The following is a 20431-nucleotide window of genomic DNA, read 5'->3' as shown; positions in this document are numbered from 1 at the left end:
AGGAAGGAAGGAAGGAAGGAAGGAAGGAAGGAAGGAAGGAAGGAAGGGAGGTGTTATACCTGGTTTTCCCATCCCCCTCCCTCAGGGAAGTGAGCAGACTGCCAGGTCAGTTCCACCCTTTACCCAGTCAGCTCACCTCCACAGAGGTGGGCGGGCTTCTGAGTCAGGGAGACTTGGCTATGGTGGGAATTTCGAGGTGTGTACGAACCAATCACTGTTCTCCGCCTCTGCAAGTTTCTGCTTGTGTAATACCTAACCATTGGCTGCATGGCATCCCTTTAAAAGCCAATACATTGTCCATGCAGACTGGCTGTTCAATTTGGGTCTGACCCCGAACAGTCCCACGGAAAATAAAATCCACTTCCAAATTTTATTCTCAGGGGTCTCTTGTATTGCTCCTTTCGGCACAACAGAGGGAACAACATTGTCCTCATCTATCAAATTAGCTGAAGAAGGAAATGACAAACCACTCAAGTATCTTTGCTAAGAAAACCTCAAATGGGGCAGCTAGGTGGCAGTGAATAGAGCACCAGCCCTGGAGTCAGGAGGACCTGAGTTCACATCCTGCCTCAGACACTTAACACTTACTAGCCCCCTCCAAAAAGCCAAAAACCCCCCTCCAAATCCTCCTCTTTTATCCCAGAAGAGGATAAAAGGTATTTCCTCCTTAGTGACAGAAATTAACATCAAAGTCTTTTGTTATAGCATCTCCCCTTACAAACCTGTATTGCCCATGAGGGAGAGAAATGACACCTGGGAGCTTAACAAGGACTATAGTTGAACAAAATTGTCATGCGCATCTCAGTAGCTGTTCATAAACTTGTCGATGTAGTGGACCAAGTGGACCAAGTGCTGTTTAAGGGAGTGAGCCTTACAAGTGCTGTTTAAGAATGCTTCCCTTGGGGCAGCCAGGTAGCACAGCGAGTAAGAGCACCGGCCCCCAGAGTCGGGATGACCTGGGATCAAATCTGGGCTCAGACACTTAGCATCCACCCAGAAACACCTGTCCGTGTAACCTTGAGTAAGTTATTTAACCCCAATTGCTTTAAAAAAAAAAAAAAGAATGCTTCCCATCTCACCTCTGTTTCTGTGGCTGAGACTAGTCAGTAACCATCTGTTTCTACCTGGTAAAGAGTTCAATATGTCTTCACTGTCCTTCTCAGGGCTACCTGAATTCTCTATAATGTAGCTAGAGTCTGGTGGCCAAGGATTGAAAAAGGTTCCACTCCCTAAAGGCAGGATGTAGTGATATCCATCATGACATTGAAGATATGGTGTTAATTAGGTTGGATGAGGTCCCATGATGGCAGAGGTCCCAGATATGACAGTAGCCCACATATGGGACAAAGGGTAGGAAAATTCAGGGTCCAGCCTTCACAGTCAAGTAGACAATGAACCTAGATGATTCTGGACATAGACATTAACACAGTACTGAATAAGCTACCGATATTTATTTCCCCACAATGTAAAAAGAAAGTGCAGAGATTTTTTTGACTGATGGAGTTTTAGAGGACCCACATTTCCTTTCTGGGTATCCTGATGGCCCTTATTTCCTGATTCACTTGTAAGCCCACCTCTGTAAAGTTAAGTCCCAAGAACAGGCTAAAACCCTGGAAAATTTAGTCTCTTGCCCTGGACCCTTAGGATATTGTGGGACCCATATTTTTGGAAGTCTCTAACAATGAAGTTAAAGATAAGTGGAACCTTTGACAGTCACCTGTGGGTGGCTAGACCAAATGGCCATTAGGATTCTGGACCTTCAAATTCCCTTAAGCAGCCATTCATCATACCACTTTTGAGAAGTAGTGACTTACCTACTGCCAGACCCTAGTTGTTACTGAATAACATAGAGCCAAACTGTCATCCTCTATTCAGATTTACTTATTATTAGTTGAGTGATGCAAGGTGGTCCCTTTCACAAGATGAATATGGCATAAGGGGCCTTTCTTGTTAAATGTATATGGTACATTCAAGATTATATTTACCTAGATCCCTTAATTGTTATCACTCTTCAGGAACAGGTGGCGACTCTGTCAGAGACCAAAGATCCAGTCAAAATCTAGATCCCTTATTACTCTTCAATGAACCATCCCACCCTGTCCAATGGACCACACCATCCCTGGGCAGTTCCCAGCTCCTAAGGGACATCTGTTAGCCTGATTTATGAACAGCTCTACCCACCAGGAAAAGCAGGTACAACTTGGATACCCTGGGAAATGATGATCCTGGAAAGTTCTCCCAGTAGGCTGAGCTGCTGGCCTCATAGCTGGCATATGAGAGAGGCTTGAGGGATAGAGCTGATAAGGTGTCCCACCCCTCATAAACATGTCAACAGGCTGATGCCCTCCTAGGAAGGGGGAAGGCTCTGTCTTGGTTCTGGTTTCTAGGAAGTCTTACTTTTCCTTTTCAGGCCCATCCTTGTATCATTCCCTGCATGGAGTCCCCCCCCAGGCCTCAAGGTCCCTACCCTCTCAAGGGGTTCCTTATGCCCTGGGGAAATAGCTTGTCAACCTCAACCCACCCCTTTTTCTCTGAGATGGCCTTCCAAATATGGACTTGAGGGATCATGGAGTGAAATTATGAGGAGATGCTTTACTTTCTAATGACCCAGGGAAGGTACAGTTGTTTCTATATAGCTATGGTGATGACAAATTTATCTGGAAGGGGAATTCCATAGCCCATTTGTTAGCAATCCTGGTTTTCAGCAATCCTGTCTTGAAGGATGTCTCCTTGATCTATATTCCAAGCCAATTGTTTTTGGCAGTCGATACCTTCTATTTTCTCAATCTTTTTACTTTGTTTTACTATTTCTTTTTATCTCATGGAGTCATTGAATTCTGATTTTTCAAGCAATACACTATTTGGGTTAAGGTTTTTCACCTTCTGTTCTAAGCTATTCTCCTTCCTTTTTCCCCCTCCCGAGCCCTTATAAACTCGTTTCATTTTCTCTCTTTCTTCATGTCTTCTTAGCTATTCTTGTAGTCCCTGCAGCCTGGCCATATTTTTCTCTGAAGCTTTGCCCTGCTTGTGGTGTTTTCTATCTGTCTGGATTTGTTCCACTGGTAAACACTCATAGTATTTTTAAAGGTTTTTTTATTCTGAACTTACACATACACACACAGCATTTAGAACATAAAGAAGATTGCATATGAGGTTAAGAATTCTCATTTTATACCACTTGGTTTTTTAAAAGTACATAATAAATTCCATTACTTTAAAAATCATCTCACTTTTCTGTGAGTCCTTCAGATCCTTAAAGAATTTCTGCATTATTTTGGTGTTCTGTTTACTTGTATTTTCCCTGGTATCACTCTTTTCCTTATCCTGACAAACTTCAGGTCCATTTACTGGAGTTCCCTTTGGCTTCCCTAGCTTGATGCTCCCCACCCTAACCCTCATCCCTATCCCCCTGCTGCCCAGCTACTGCTGAATTTGGGCTAGATATAGGAGCCTATCCCTCTTTCTCTATCATTGCTTTATTTGGGATTCTCTACAGATAATTTCTGTGGACTCTGGAAGAGATCTGAGCTCCTCTATATCCCTTCCCATCTTCACGTTAACTGAAATTCACAGTCTCCATGGGGTGGTGCTGCAGGGCAAAGGCCAAGAAGATGGGGCCTTTGTTATTTCTATGCTCTTCCCGGGGGCAAGTGGCAGCCCTGGGAAAGCAGAAGGGCCATGTTTGTCTGACGTTAGGATCCTCCTGGCTGATCTGGGACACTGGAGTATCAGAAGGGCAGAATGTTTTGTATCCACAGTTTTGACTGTGCCACCTCAGTAAATGTGTTCTCTTTGTGTCTACTAGCTGACATTACCACCTACTAATGAGGGCTTATGAGCTATAGTTTTGGGAGGGCAGACTCATTAGAACACTCTAGAACCTGAGAACAGTAGCCACCTGGAGTGTAAGCACAATCAATCACCAGCAAAGAGCATTTACAAATTACCTATTATGTTCCAAGCACTGGTCACAACACTCTAGGTGCTAGAGGTCAAGATATAAAGAATGAAATCATCCCTACTTCTATGGAATTTGCAATCTAACTGGGGAGACAAGAAATTATGGAAGTATATAAGGAATAAATACAAAGTAATTGGATAGGGAGGACACTATCTGTGGGCATCAAGAAAAGCATGCTATAGAAAGTAGTGGTTGAACTGCATCTTGAAGGAATACAGGAATAGAGGTGGTGAGAAAGGTGTGAACTTCAGGCTTGAGGGATTGCCAACAAAGGCATGGTGATAAGAGATGGGGTATCCTATGTGAGGAATAATGAAGCTAGGTTAGCTAGATCAAAGAGTAGGAGAGGGAAACTAATATCCAAGAAGGGTTTTAAGAGCTAAAAGGGGGTGGTGATGTTATATTTTATCCTAGAGATATTAGCAGCCAGTGGAGTTGAGTTAAAGGAGTGATACGGTCATAACTGTGCTTAAGCAAAACCTTTTTGGCCACAGAGTCTAGGAGGGACTTGAGGCAGGGAGAGAAATTAGGAAGCTATTTTGAGAATCTAGGTCAGAAGTGGTAAGGGCCTAGACTAAGGTAGCTGGGGGAATGGGAAGGAACAGAATGCAAGAGATGTTACGGAGATAGAAATGGCAAGATCTGCCAACTGAATGGATATCTGGGATGAAGAACAGTGAAGATAATGTTGAGGTTGCAAAGCAGGGACCAGTTCAAGTTGGGGTGGACCCTGGAAGGATAACATTCCATTTTTTTCCTTCTACAATACATTTTAAATCTGGCTTTACCTGCCACCTACCTACCTTGGCTTCTAGCTGCCATCTTGGGGGGAGAGGGGAGGCAACAGTCTAAGTCTGCAGGAAAGTGACCTCTGCTGAGCAGTAGGGATACTACAAACCTTGTTAAAAACCCACACAAGGGCAATAGATACCCTGATGAAACCACTTGTCGGATGGCTTGAATGTAGCTCCATCTAGTGGATAAATTGCATATTATACTCCCTTGTTAATTAACTCACTGTTTTCATGCAGGTTGCAGGAGGTAAGGCAGAAAAAGTGTGGCCTGTTATTGCTGCTACAGCACCTAGGACACCCAAATGTGCCCTTAGACTTATTCACTAATCATACTAGGGTGCCTCCGTTTCTATCTATATCTTACTAGCTCTCTAAAAAGGGAGAAAAAAAATTGAATCTGAATATTCCCACATATAGTGTAAGTCAGCAGTATCCTCATGGGAGATTTGGTAAGTAGATAGGCTCAAAGCAGTGGCCTTAAGCACCTTCCCTTCCCATTATCTCTCCCTTGACAAGTTCTTAACTCCATCCCTGGTATGACTGAGGGTAGTGACTAAAGAGAAAATCATACATGAAGAGAGCAGTAGGGGGGCCAAAGAGTAGATAATTGCGACTAGCTCTCCTCAGCTAAAATCTCTCTCTCTCTTTTTCTCTCCTCCCTCTCTCCCTCTTTCTCTCTCCTTACATATGCATATATACATAATTTAGCTTTTCAAAAAATTTAATTCTGAGAATATTACCCAAAATATGACTCATCTCCCTTAAAAGATAAATGACCCAGAACTAGGATGCTGGCACAGTAATTGAGACATGAGATGAAGGGCAAAATTAGGGTGATGACAATGAAAATGAATAAAAGGAAAATAAATGAATCTGAGAGATATTAAAAGGAAAAATTACCAGAACTTCATGATAACTTGAAATTTTTGTAGAAACCCAGAGTTAAAAAGGCCCTCAAGGGTCATCCAGTATAGCTCATAACAAGTAGGAATCCCCTCCATACTATCCTCTCAGCAAATGAATGGCTGCTTGTTCAGATAACATTTGTGACACTCTTAGCACAGCACCTGAGTCACAGAAAGCATTCAATAGATGCCAAAAAAAAAAAAAACCCCAAGCATCTATTAGAAAACAGAAGTCAAAGATGACTTTATTCACCTTGGGAGATTGGATGAGATGTCATGGACAGAAAAAGAGTGAAAGGGAAACCAGTTTGGGAAAGGATAACAGTTTTCTGGCCTTGATCTATTTGGTTTGTATATGAACAGATGTCCTACATGCAGCTGAAAACAAAAATTTGAAGTCAAGGCTGGAGATATAGATTTGGGAGGTGATGATTCCCAGTGCACATAAGAATGGAAATTGATGTGCTCACCCTAGGAAGCTCTCTGCTCAAAGAATGGATCCTGTGGTTTTTTGAATGAGGGAGGAGTTTCCTTGGTACTTTTTTTTTTTAAGCAATCGGGGTTAAATAACTTGCTCAAGGTTACACTGCCAGTTATTTCTGGGTGTGGTGCTAAGTATCTGAGCCCGGATTTGATCCCCAGGTCATCCCAACACTGGGGCCTGTGCTCTTACTCGTTGAGCCACCTGGCTGCCCCTAAGCAATTGGGGTTAAGTAACTTGCTCAAGGTTACACTGCCAGGTGTTTCTGGGTGGGTGCTAAGTATCTGAGCCCGGATTTGATCCCCAGGTCATCCTGACACTGGAGCCAGCTGGCTGCCCCTCCTTGATACTTTGTTGGTAACTCTGGCTCTCTTGAACCCTTCCCAGCTCCATCATTGCTCACCTAGATTATTACAGCAGTCTTCTGACTGGTTTTCCTGAATCAAGTCTCTCCCCACTCAGATCCATCCTCCATTCTGCTGTCAAAGTGATTTTGCTTAAGCATATATATGATATGTCACTCCTCTGGTCAATCAACTCCAGTGGCTCCCTGTTTACCTCTAAGACAAAATAGAAACTTGTCTGCTTAGCTTGACAGCTAGGTGGTGCAGTGGATAGTGCCAGACTTAGAGCAGGAACATCTTCCTAAATTCAAATCTGATCTCAGATATTTACTATCTGTGTGGCCCTGGACAAATTATTTAACGCCATTTGCCTCAGTTTCCTCATCTGTAAAATGAGCTGGAGAAGTAAATGGCACACCCTTCCAGTATCTTTACCAAGAAAACCCCAAATGGGAATTGGACATAACTGACTAATAACTGCTTAGCTTTTAAAGCACTTTACAACCTGGCCCCGAACTCTCTCTCCAACTCCACATATTACTCCCCTGCCAGCCAAACTAGCCCTCTCTCTGTTCCTCACACACAGCACTCCAGCCACACCTTAGCCATGTGTCTCTGTACTGTCTATCCCTCATACCTAAAATAAACCCCTTCCTCCTCTGTACCTTACAAAACTCTCCTCCTTCAAGAGGAAGATGCTTTTCTAGTCATACATACAGCTAGTATCCTCCCTCTCCCAACCACCTGGTATTTATTTATTTACTTATAATATATGTACATACAGGTATGTACATATCATATATGTATGTATGTATATATAAGCACATACACATGTGTGCATACATACACACATACATAAACCTTTCTCTCCCATTACAATATAAGCTCCATCACAGTAGAGAATGTTTCATTGCTTTTATGTCCTCAGCACCTAGGACCATGTCTGGTAGAGTTTGTAATTAATAAATGCCTGTTGACTGTTGAATTTTTTGAGGCACTAAGGCCTCAAAAAAGGACAGAACCCACTCTCCACATTCCCCCATCCTGGCAGCCCCCAATGTCAAACTACCCCTTTGCTACTATTCCCCTACCCCCAGGTAGTTTTACCTACCTGATTTCTGCTAGTTGATGGGAAGACAAGGTGGAGGGTAAGGATACTCCATCTTCTCCACCCCCGAAGTTCAGTGTCTCCCTGGTTCTTGTACCAGTAATGGGTTCTAGCTGGGAGGAAGGGACTAGGTAGCAGCCTGGCTCTCCTTGAAGGCTTTCATTTGAGGTAATTAACAATCTGGTTTCTCCCCTTCTAGAACATGTTAGTTCCAATCTGGATGACTCAGGAAGAATTCACTTTTCTGGTGACTGAGGCCTCACCTAAGTAATGAGGGGCTCCAAACCAGACATTTCTATACTTGCTTGTACCCAGGAATGTGGCAGAAATAGTAATGGCTTTCCTGGCCCTCTCCTCATGAAATGGCTACCTTAGGAAGAAGAGAATGGGATTCTCCTTCCTTCTCTACCCTCTACTCTCCATTCATGGAAGGTTTGGGTGAAAGGGATGAAATGACTCAGGTCACCTTTCTCCCTTTCCATTTCTCTATCCACAAAACCAGCCCCATAAATAGAGAGATGTCCATAGTAGCTGTACAGGGAGAGACTAACGCAGAAAGGGGAGGGAGCGGGGGACTTGGTGGGAGGGAAGGAGAGAGAGAGAGCGGTGGAGGGAGGAGAGGATGGTTTGCTAAGCAGAGCTGGGCGTTGGCCTGATCTCAGAGGAAATGCAAAGAAAGAGGGCAGAGAGAAGCATCTTACCGCAGCTGGCTGACCTTGGATTGTTGAGCCTTGGAATGCTGACCTCTCAGTGAACAAAGTACACACACAAACACACGCACACCACCCAAAACGATTTTCACCAGTAAGTGTACGCATGTTAGAAAACCCTATACTTTGGAAAGCATAAATCCAGGACAAAAGCTCCCTAAAAGAGCTGGAGTTGAGGCCTCTTGTGTGGCCTCATTCAACCTGATTGCCATAGAATGTCATAGCTAAAAGGAACCTTACTTTTTCAACCTGAGGCAAAGACAGGTGAACTCATGCCAGTTGGGGCAGAGTTGGCACTGGAATCTAGGTTTTTGTTTCCTGTGTAGACAGCACAGGAAGCCAAAAAATCTAAGTCTGAATTCCAGCTCCATCCCCTATCAGCTGTGTGACTCTGGACAGGTTCCTTCTCCTCTCCGGTCCCATTCTCCTCATATGTAAAATGGAGATAAGACTTTTTCACTGCCTGACTCAATGAACTCACAGTCCATTGGTGCAGTGAATAGAGCGTTGGATCTGGAGCCATGTCAGACCTAAAGTAAAATCCTGACTCAGATACTAGCTATGTGACCCTAGGCAAGTCACTTAACCTCAATTTACCTCAGTTTCATCAGTAAAATGAGGGTATGTGGCTGACAAATGGAAGTGCTATATAAGTGCTTATTTCCTTCCCTTTTGTATGGAATTTTGTGGTTGAATCATTTCAGTTTTTTCTGATTCTTTGTGACCCCATTTGGGGTTTTCTTGGCAAAGATACAGATGTGGTTTGCCTTTTCTTTCTCCAGCTCGTTTTACAGGAAACTGAGGCAAGGTAAGTGTCTTGTCCAAGGTCACACAGCTACTAAGTGTCTGAGGCCAGATTTGAACTCAGGTCTTCCTGACTCCTGGACCAGCACTCTATCTACTGTGCCTCCTAGCTGCCCTGTTATATGGAAAGTACTATCTAAATTTAAGCTGATATCATTTCTCTTTCCATTTCACAAGCTTCTCCTCTGGCTTAGTTTCTTGGGATTAGAGCTTTAACAGGGAGGGATCTCAGAATCCATCAAATCGAACACGATCATTTTTTGGATGAGGAAACTCAGACCCAGAAAGGAAAGGTGATTTGGCCATGGTCATGCAGATAAGTGACAGACCCAGGATTCAAACCCAGGTCCTCTAATTCAAATCTGGCCCTCTTGCTCACACACCATGTCTCCAAACGTTCAAGTCTAGGGACTATATCCAGGTCCTTCCTTATGTGAATTGTTATATGTCTATAAAATGTTCGTGTGGATGGGGTACAGATATGCATATCTAGCTATATGAAAGTTTTATAAGACAGACATGCAGGGTGTCCCAAAAATCTTAGTGCAGTTTTTAGCTCTTAAAGCTTAAAACTGCAGTTGGACTTTTGGGGCACTCCCATGGAAATGTGTTGAGTGTGTACATACATCTCTATTGCTGTTACCTTTTCTTCTCTTTTCCTCAGTCTCGCTCAGTTCCTCCTCCCTCCCTGATCTCTGTCTTTGCCCATTTTATCCCTGTCCAGTTTAGCCTCCTCCTATTGACTGTTGAAGACTGAAAATCAATCTCAACCTCTCTTTCTCTTGATGAACGTTGGCAGGAGCTGCCTGATCCCCTCCTGTTCTTAAGACAGCTGAGCAAGCCTTCCCCTCACTCCTTCCTCCACCCCTTCCCATCTCTAGAATCTCCTCCTCTTCCAGTAAAGCCTGTGACAGAAGGGCACAGAGCTGGGGAGGAGAGAGAAGCCGATAAATCCAGACAATGGAGAAATGGGACCCTTTCAATGAGCCTCATCAGACCAGAATCAGTCTTTCTCCCCCCCCACTTCTTCCCTTCCCACTCTCCCCCTCTCCCAAGGAGCTGATGGGAGTAGGGTCTCAGGTTTTGGGGCTAAGCCCTCATTAAGGCAGTGATATGGGTCAGGCATGGCTCTGTAGGGACTGTGTCTTTAAGGCTGAGAGTGCAGGCTAGCAGTTTATGGCCAGAGTCAAGTGCCCAAGGTGGGGGCTGGAGAAGATGGGGGGTGGGGGAGAGCCTTTTCTCCATTAGCACTGGAACTGGCGCCAGGCAGCAGCCTTTGATAGGGCCCTGGGGAGAAGGGAGGCACCTGCCCACCCCCACTTCTGACGATTTTCTATACATACACACATACAACAAAGGAATATCAAAGCATGACTGTGGTCCCCAGCACCTCATTCTGACTTAACTTGGGGTTGGAGGGAGGGGGATGGAACAGTACCTACAAGCTCAAAACAAGGTCCAAGTGTCTTGGCGCGCACGAGTGTGTGTGTGTGTGTGTGGTGTCGTTTTCTCATATCTTTTCTCTGTCATCCACGGAGTGTAGGGGGCAGTAGCCCTGTCACTTTATATCTTCCTTCATCTAAATTTCTTTGTTAAACACCTGCACCTTGAACTCCTCACAACATTCTCATGTCCCCTCATATCTATCCCCTTCCCATGCAATTTACTTTTCCTTGAAGGTAGGGATCAGCCCCTAAAACACCCAGCACAGTGCTGGGCCCAATAAATACTGAATGACTTAGATTAATTCCATCTGAAATTAGCCTGGGGTCCCATCTCCTCTGTTCACCCTAGGAAACCCAGGGCTAAGGGGACAAATCTGCTTTTCCCCCAAGTTAGAAATGCTGGGCCACGAAGGTGAGTGGGCTGGAGGGTTTGTAGGGGGATGGAGAAGCAGCCCCCTTCCCACACAGCCTCACTCAGATTCAGCAGTCAGGCCAGTGGGAGGAGCCGGCCCCCCCTGGTGCTTGGCTGGGCTATAAAGCAGCCTCTGGATCCATCAGCATCTCCTCCCCAACCCCCACGGCTGCTCTGCAGTCTTCCTCTGGCTGGCTGTGTGGACCCAGAGCTCAGCTACCATGAGTCACTTATCAGGCCTTCGAACGAGCTCCAGCTCCACCTCCTACCGCCGCACCTTTGGGGCGCCACCCTCACTGTCCCCAGGCTCCTTCTCCTACTCCTCAGGCTCCCGCTTTTCCAGCCGCCTGCTGACCTCTCCATCCCCCAGCTCCTCTGTCCGTCTGGGGAGCTTCCGGGGCCCCCGAGCTGGGGTAGGTGCCCTGCGCTTGCCCTCAGAGCGCCTTGACTTCTCCCTGGCCGAGGCCCTGAACCAGGAGTTCCTGGCCACCCGAAGCAATGAAAAGCAGGAGCTTCAGGAACTCAATGACCGCTTTGCCAGCTTCATTGAGAAGGTTCGGTTCCTGGAGCAACAGAATGCAGCCCTCCGGGGGGAGCTGAGTCAGGTCCGAGGCCAGGAGCCAGCCCGGGCCGACCAACTGTGCCAACAGGAACTTCGCGAGCTTCGTCGGGAGCTGGAGTTGCTGGGCCGAGACCGTGACCGAGTGCAGGTGGAGAGGGATGGGCTGGCAGAGGATCTGGCGGCTCTCAAGCAAAGGTCAGGGCAACTTGCACAGAGAAAAAAAGGGGCCCAAGGCGTGGGACAGGTGGTGGTGGGGGAAGGGACATGAATCACCTGTTAGGGGGAAATGGGTCTGGGAGGCTTAGAGCATAGGAGGAGATTGGATTTGTATCAGGTAGCTTTATCCACTCTGCTTCTCTCCCAGACAACACAGAGCTGGGGTGTGGCTCACCCTGGCCCTAGGGACAGGGCACCAGGCTAGAAGTAACACTGCTTTGGATTCTGGTCCTTCCTTTGCTGCATCTCCTGGGGGACATCCGTCCACATTCAGTCCTTCACAGATCCTTGAGGGGAACACTTAGAACACCCAGAGCAATTATGTTACAGTACCTGTTTCCTCTAACTTTGTGGTCTGGAGTGGCTTCTACCCAGAAACCCTAGTTTTTGCATCAGGTGGTAGCCAAGGGAATCAAAGGAAAGGGTCTTGTGGTGGGAGGTTGAGCAGTGTTTCCTGGGCTCAGTCTCTTACTATTGTACCTGTCAGATTGGAAGAGGAGATACATAAGCGAGAGGATGCCGAGAATAATCTGGTGCTTTTCCGGAAGGTAAGCAGGGCGTGGCCCCCAGACTGGATCTTGGGTCCTTGTCCATCATCCTGAGACTCCCCAGGCTGTGGCATCGCCATGGGCACCTCCCCTCCTGGGCACATCCCCTCCCCCAAAACAGTCAGTGATCTCTGGTGAGGGGGGCAGTGGATGAGATCTCCAGGGCAGTCAGGAGCAGGTTCATATCCTTACTGAACCTGACCGACTCACTGCCCTCTGAGCAACGTGCCCTGCCTAGGATGTGGACGATGCAACGCTGTCCCGCCTGGAGCTGGAAAGGAAGATTGAGTCCCTGATGGATGAGATAGAATTTCTCAAAAAGCTACACGAGGAGGTAAGTGGCTGATGGGAAGCGGCAGGGCGTGGGAGTGGAGGGGATAAGATCTAATTCTCCAGAGGGTCTATGAGAAAGGAGGGGCCTTAGGAGAGAGCTGCCTCCTGCCCCTACTCACACCCATGAGTGGTGCTCACTCACACCCATGCACCACCTGGTGGTGAGCAGTAGAATTGTATCCCTGCAAGCAGACACAGGAGAGGCCCCAGGGCAAGGGCATTTCTATCCTCTACAGTTTCTAACTACCTCTACCTGTTCATCTTTGTTATTTCTTCTTCCTTTTTCCCCATTTCTATGTGGCATGTGTGTGGGTACATAGGAAGACAGGGAAGGGTGGGTTACATGGGGCTGATTCTGTCTATATGTCTGGGGCTTGGGTGTTCCTTTGCCTGTTCCTGGAATGGTTGGCCTGGGTGCAGTTCTGACCTCTTGGGTGTGGCATTCATCTGGTGTGTGGCTAGTATGTGCAAATATGCCCAGTGTCCATGAGATGTATATCAGGATAATGTGGTGGACCCACATGGGGTGTGGTCATTGGGTGGCAGGAGCTGAGGGACCTACAGGTGAACCTGGAGAGCCAGCAAGTGCAGGTGGAGGTGGAGGCCACAGTGAAGCCAGAGCTGACAGCAGCACTCAGAGATATCCGTACTCAGTATGAAAGCATAGCGGTGAAGAACCTGCAGGAGGCGGAAGAATGGTACAAGTCTAAGGTGTGGACCTGGAGGCTGGGGGATGCAGGGGAAGAGGGACTGAGGGCAAGGGAAGTTGGGAGGAGGGGTCTAGAACCCACATCCTCAACTGTGACTCCCCCACCCCACCCAGTACGCAGACCTGTCAGATGCAGCCAACAGGAACCATGAGGCCCTTCGCCAGGCCAAGCAGGAGATGAATGAGTCCCGAAGGCAAATCCAGAGTCTAACCTGTGAGGTGGATGGGCTACGGGGGACTGTAAGTGCCATCCGGATGCTGGGGCTTCCGAGGGGTTACCTGAAACTTGGGTGGCAGGGAACATGGGAGGGACAGCCAGATAAAGAGCTGCTCTCCTGCCCTTGGTAGAATGAGGCATTGCTTCGGCAACTTCGAGAGTTGGAAGAGCAGTTTGCCCTGGAGGCTGGGGGGTATCAGGCTGGGGCTGCCAGGCTGGAGGAAGAGCTCCGGCAGCTGAAAGAGGAGATGGCCCGACATCTTCGTGAGTACCAGGAACTGCTCAACGTCAAGATGGCCCTGGATATTGAGATTGCCACCTACAGGAAGCTGCTGGAGGGAGAGGAGAGCAGGTGGGAGTAATGGGGTGCAAGATGGGGACAGACACTACAAGACAGGAAAAGGAGGATGGAAGATCTGGGGGAACAGGAGAAGGGAGCAGGCTTGGGTAGGGGATACTAGTTAGTGAAGATGGGAGGGAGGGAAGGAAGGAAGGAATGAGGGAAGATGGAGAGTTGTCAAAGGACTAGAGAAAAGAAGAGAGACTAGAGAGAAGCCCCATCTCTGATCACACTGTCCACACCCTTTCCCCAGGATCTCTGTGCCAATCCACTCTTTTGCCTCCTTCAGCATGAAAACATCTGGTAAGTCACAGACATAGACACACATCAGCTGTGCTCATACCCCCTTCTCCACCTCTAGATGCCTTCATTTTCCTACCCCATTGGATGACAGGATTTAGTCATAAGGGACCTTAAACAATTTGACTGAAATCCCTCATAGAAAAAAAGTAATTTGCCCAAGATCAGTAAGGAGAGCAAAGAGTCAAGTCCAGATCCTCTGACTTCAAATCTCAGGCTGCCTCAATTACACAATGCTGGCTGTCTTTACGGCGTATACCTTTTAGGTTCCCTATCCCAGCTCTCTTTTATAACCCAGAATAACTTATATTCCCTATTTCTCCAAGGAGGCAAGAGATCTGAGTCCTTCCCCTTCACACCTGGGCCTTTCAAAGCTTCCACTCACCAACAAACATCTGATTTGGGGGTAGCTCAAGCCCCCGTTCTGTTGGTGACTGTATGATCTTGGGCCAGTCACTTAATAGCTCATATTTCTGTGACATTTTAAGCTTTAGAAATAATAAATAATTTAGAAATAATAAATTAAGCTTAACAATACCCTGAGGTAAGCAGTACAGGTATTATAATCTCTATATTCCAAAGGAGGAAACTGAGGCTGAAAGGGATTACTGACTTCCTGAGGATAATATAACTAGCCAGGAGCAAAGCTGAAACACAAACCTAGGTCTCTCATGACTAAATTGTGTTCTTTGCACAATAGTTTCCTAATTTATAAAATGGGGATAAGTATGTATACTTGTACCAACTACCTCAGACTTATGTGGCTCAAGTGAGAATATCTGTAAAATGTTATAAACCTTAAAATGCTGTGAAACTGTGCAAAATGTGTAAAGTATTATTATAATTATTTCCTTTCCCTGTCCTGCCCCCATCTACCCCCCCACCCCAATGCTCTGCTCTCTTAAGTGCCTGAGCCTGAACTTCCCTCGGACACCCATAGCCGAAAGATGGTTTTGATCAAGACCATAGAAACTCGAGATGGGGAGGTGAGTCGGGAAGCACCTGAGGGACACCAGGAAGGAGGTCCTTAGTTCTGTTCCTTATTTCTGTGAGGTGGGGGTGATGGACAGATGGGGTGAAAGCTGTGGTTCCTTAGGCCAGGGAAGGGTAAACCCCAGCTTTCATGAGGGGAGGGAGCCAGTGGGAGCCAACAGGCCTCAATCCCCACTAAGCCTATACTTCTCGGCAGGTGGTGACAGAGTCCCATAAGGAACAGAGGAGTGAAATAGATAAGTCTTCCACTCACAGCTACTAAGCCTTCAGTGAACCAAAGATGCCTATTACTCTCTCCCTAAACTTTGAGATCAGGGGTCTGAACTGGCCCCTATACCCTGCATGGTGCTTGGGGCCTAGTTCCCACCAAACCCCAATCCCAAGTAATGTAATGACCCAACTGTGGGTCACCCCTTTAGCTGGTGCTGTGGATGCATTCTCCAATCTTCCTGGCAGGGGGTCTCCTCCTTCCACAACATGAGTTTGGCCTCTTCTGGTCCTTTTGCATATCTGTGGCCTAGCATCCATCCTAATTGTGCCCCCTTCCAACCAATGGGTGAGCCCATTGACCTGAAGATGATTCCCCCTACCCTGCAACCCAGGAGTATATGCAGTCCAGGATACCTTCCCCTATCTCTGCTAAACCTCTGCATTTTGCTTTTATCATAAATAAAACAAAGTTACCATCAAAAGAGACCCTTGGCTCAGAGTCTGATATGGGATTGGGTGGTGGGAGGGGGCTTTAGATGGCTTCACTACTACAACCCTGAAGAGGGAGCATGGACTGCATGTCCCACCCCAGCCTGACACCATTCTGGCTCACCGCCAGGCCAGAAAATGCTCTCAATGGTCATAGGACTAACTTTGAATGTGGTCAGACCACAACAAGGTGGAGGGAAGAGAATGCCATCAAAGAACAACCAATGGTCAACTTCGGCAAGGCCTCTCATGATGTCTAGTCTTGGTAGCTCTATACTCTTAACATTGATAGGTTTTCTATTTCCTTTTTTTTTTTTTTTGCAACCACAAATGCCTATGTTCCTCTGCAAATGTAAACAAGTCAACACAGCTTGCTGGAGAACATAGATATACACAGGCAGGACACTGATAAACAAGCTTTTTTCTCCTTAAGAAGACTTATGAAAGTTCCTCCCACCCTAGTCACAATCTAATGAACTCATTCATACAAAGAATCCAAAGAAAAAGCTGTAAGTCCTTAAAGACAAGTTTCTATTGTCCTTCCTCTAGAAGTAAACCGCAGGCAATTTCCCAGAGCAGTGAGTCAAGTTAGTTAATAGCAAGAAAAATTGTCTAGTATATGGAAAGTTCTCAGTGGACATTCTTCAGACCTCTATGTAAAATGATTTTTACATAATGTGAATTTGCTTGAAAGACGGCTGCACCCACCCCCACCCAAACTCCCACCTCATGGAGGGACAGAGAAGGGAGAGCAGGAAGAGAAACACTGGAAGCAGGATCAGTCACATGGGGGCCTGGCTTAACCAGGAAGAAGGAGGGGTGGGGTGCAAACCAGACACATTGGGGCTGTACATGGTCAATGACAGGAGAGGACAGTCACACATAGGGACACATGTGCTTGGGGCCTAGTTTCCACCAAACCCCAAATGCCAAGTAATGTAATAACCCAACTGTGCATCACCCCTTTAGCTGGTGCTGAGGATGCATCGAAGGGGGCCAGACACCTGGCAGGTTGGTAGAGTGGGGCAGGAAGGTTCAAGGAGGTGAGGTGATCTGTCCTATGTCAGTTCTTCTGTTTTTATGTGGAGGATTTTTTTTTTTGGTGGGGAGCAGGGGGTGGTGAGGCTGCCTAGGGGCAGGAGTGAAAAGGGAGCACAGTAAAGTTAACATGGGTGTTTCTTGGGAATGCAGATTTCTTTCAGAATTCTTTAGTAAAGTCAAATTTGGGTAACGTGAGAACTGTCTGTAGTTTGTTTTCTACTTACCTACAAAATCTCACTATTGTGTTTGTTGGGAAGATCTTTTCCTCTTTCCTAAATTGTGATAATGCTCATCTGAGCCCATGAAATACATTTTTTGTAGCGCCCTAGTTCTTATCGATAACATAGTTTGCATCCTAAGGAGTCAGAAGAAGGATGCATCCCCATCCCAGCTAGTCACTGCCATAGGATACCTGAGAATCAGAAAAGTTTAACCACCTTTTACATGGACAAAAATGGAACCCTTTTTGTATAATATGGAAAAGCCTGCGAGCGATTTTGGGAGATGTTCTTCCACCTAGTCTACCCAAACCACCACCACCAAGCTGATTTGAGATAGCAGAACTCAGCTGTTCCAGAAAGCCATTCTGCAAACTTCTCAGAGACCTAGAAGGTTAACATCCACCCATTCCCCACTAGCGCCTTGGGGAGCTACTATCCTTCCCCTCTCCCAATCCTTTTCTCCCACCAATGATCTGAATCACAAGCTCTTGCAGTCTTGGAGTAGTTGGCTGAAAGCTAGCTCAAGACATAGACCAGAGAAGGACCACATTCCCACCAGACCTGAGGCCTCTCCTGGGTACAAAGAACATCTTTCAATAAACCTCTAAGATCTATAAGCTTTACATATATGACCTGAGTCTTTCTCCCCTTGTAGTGGTTAATTTTTAAAAATCACTCGCTTAGAGGGAAATTGCCAATAAATGTAAAAAGTAACATGAATAGGAGACTCTAATCAATCTTCTTCAGTTACTTTTCATAGATTCAAAGAATGACCCTAACTCTTTTGAGAAAAAGACAGAAAAGGACCAAAATAAACCTCTGCCCTTTGCTAGAAACTCCAAACCATGGCATTACCTCCAAACCGTCCATTACCTTTGAGCAGGGCAACCTTCTCTTGGACAGTCCAACTTGTTTTTCTTACCCTAAAGGATCTTTGAGGAGGGAGATTCTAGTGCTACTTATTCTCACCACTGAGAAGTGGTCTAACTTCTCAGTTCCTTTTCTCCTTCACTGTTCTTATCATTCTCACAGTAACTCATCTTCCAGCATGACTGAATCTATTTGGAAATTCGCTCCTCCTGAGAGCCCTCTGGCCTTGGGACCCCTCCCTCTGACTGGACAGGATGGGAGGTGGGCATTGGACATCTGTCCCCCACCCCAGATCCTCCAGCCAAGGAGGGAGCCCAGCATAGCCACCTCATCACACCTTCGGGGTACCCTCTCCCCATCCCCTCTTTCAGCTTCTTTTTATGTGTTGTCTTCTCCCCACTAGATTGTGAGCTCCTTGAGCTCTTTCACCTTTTTTTGTATCTCTGGTACCCTTAACAGGCACTTAATAAATGTTGATTGATTCTCCAAGGAAGACCCAGTCCACCTGCAGAGGTGAACATATGGACCTCCCTCAGCTGCCCTTTCCCCCTCAACTCTCAACCCTTTTCCTCTCTGAGGTTGTGAAGCTCTCACCTTGTCCCAGGTTTTTCAGACAGCAGGCTCAACCAACTACCCTCAATGGAACCATCATTCATTTATTCATTCAACAAATATATGGTGGATATCACATATTTATAATAGGATTGTTGGGCAATTTTACAAAGAATATGATTCTTGTCTTCACAAGAATTATGGTTTAGTAGGGGCGGCCAGGTAGCACAGCGAGTAAGAGCACCGGCTCCAGTGTTGAGAAGACCTAGAGATCGAATCCCGGGCTCAGACACTTAGCACCCACCCAGAAACACCTGGCCGTGTAACCTTGAGCAAGTTACTTAACCCCAATTGCTTAGGGGCAGCCAGGTGGCTCAGCGGAGTAAGAGCACTGGCTCCAGTGTCGGGATGACCTGGATCAAATCCAGGCTCAGATACTTAGCACCACACCCAGAAATAACTGGCCGTGTAACCTTGAGCAAGTTACTTAACCCTGATTGCTTTAAGAAAAAAAAGAATTATGGTTTAGTAATGAAGATAAAACAGGGAGAGGGATAGTTATTTGTATTAAATATCATAAATGTTAGTATCTTTCTATCCAGAATGCAAGAGCAGCTAAGTGGTACAGTGGATAGAACATTAGACTTGGAATCAGGAAGATCTGAATTCAAATGTGACCTCAGACACTTATGACCCTGAACAAGTCACGTATCCCTGTTTGCCTCAGTGTTCTCATCTGTAAAATGAGCTGGAGAAAGAAATAGCAAACCACTCCAGTATCTGCCAAGAAAACCCCAAATGGGGTCACAGAGAGTTGGACTCCACTGAGCAGCAACAAAATCCAGAACGCACTTGGGACAATAACAACTATCTTGTCCTCTCTCAGTCCAGGGCAGGATGGAGATAGTCACACATTCTTTTTCTCTCTGTGGAAACTTGTGGGGTTTTCTGATCCTTACAGAAGTATTTTAGAAAACCAGGACTGAAAATGCAGTTACCACACAAGTGGCGGTACGAGTAGACTAGAGGTCTGAACAAGCTTCAGTGCAAGTTTCAGCTGCGGGAACCTCAGTGAAAGGCTTCAACAAGGCAAGGTAAGGTAGGGTTTTAATGGGACGTAATAGGGGGCAGAGTTTATAAAGAGCTCTTAAGGGAAAACCGAGTGAGAGAAAAAGATGATGGAAGGCCAGGATAACTCACATCCAGGAACCTTATCACTCCCTTAAAACCCGAGAAGGGGATGGTTACAGTTGAGAAAACTGACGCTTAGAGAGCTCCATTACAAAGCTTGATTACAAGCACGCGCGGAGTTAAGGATAAGAGTGAAATCAAGTCTTTGCACTGACTAGTCTACCACATCAAGAAGTTTCTCAAGGAAGACAGATGCCATGTGGACTTTATTCAGTATGCCGTGGGGAGCCATAGAAAGCTTCGGAGCAGGGGAGTAACGCGACCCCCGAAGGGCTCTCACTCCCCCATTCCCTTTCCTGCACCCCCAGAAGCCCACCAAGGACGTTTCAAAATGGCTCCAAGGATGACGTCAACGAAGCCTGTGGTCACGCGGTCAGGTCTAGGTCGAACCTGTCACTATTCCCCCTCCTCCCCTCCCGGCCAGCCGCGGGATCTCGGGGGACTTACCCCTACCGCCTTCTTCCCACCGCGACTCTCGGCCCAGGCCGTGCCTTCTCCTCCCCTCCCGCCACCCTTGGCGAATAAACCCTCGGGACGTCAGCCCATCCTTTCCGGGTGGGGAGGAGAGGGGAGAGAGGAAAGGGGGAGGGGGAGCTGGGACGAGCGCCCCGCCCCTTCCCATGCCCCAGGACACGCCTACTTTCTGTGGATTGGACACCTGGGTTCCAGTCCTCG

General features: G+C 46.7%; 1 protein-coding gene and 1 long non-coding RNA gene across 2 annotated transcripts in view; one reads left to right on the top strand and one right to left on the bottom strand.

Moving 5' to 3' along the window:
- Positions 1–20374, bottom strand: part of LOC138164677 (uncharacterized) — a 27428-nt gene extending 7054 nt beyond the window's left edge. The window contains exon 1 of the long non-coding RNA XR_011169150.1: positions 20204–20374. This is a non-coding gene — a long non-coding RNA (uncharacterized lncRNA). The remainder of the gene's footprint in view (positions 1–20203) is intronic.
- On the top strand, positions 11106–20195 carry PRPH (peripherin). The gene is made up of 9 exons (XM_069092619.1): positions 11106–11721; positions 12230–12290; positions 12529–12624; positions 13170–13383; positions 13439–13572; positions 13681–13901; positions 14143–14192; positions 15096–15175; positions 15379–20195. The coding sequence occupies exons 1-9, from the start codon at positions 11186–11188 to the stop codon at positions 15442–15444; spliced, it is 1458 nt and encodes a 485-aa protein (XP_068948720.1). The 5' UTR covers positions 11106–11185; the 3' UTR covers positions 15445–20195.
- Positions 20375–20431: the final 57 nt, after the last annotated feature.

This window comes from Petaurus breviceps, unplaced genomic scaffold, assembly GCF_028583685.1.
Source record: "Petaurus breviceps papuanus isolate PSGF00001 unplaced genomic scaffold, PetGlider_PUasm1.0 191, whole genome shotgun sequence".
In the NCBI taxonomy this organism is placed as follows: domain Eukaryota; kingdom Metazoa; phylum Chordata; class Mammalia; order Diprotodontia; family Petauridae; genus Petaurus; species Petaurus breviceps.
The sequence above is the reverse complement of the archived record's forward strand: the minus strand, read 5'-3'. Positions and strand labels throughout refer to the sequence as shown.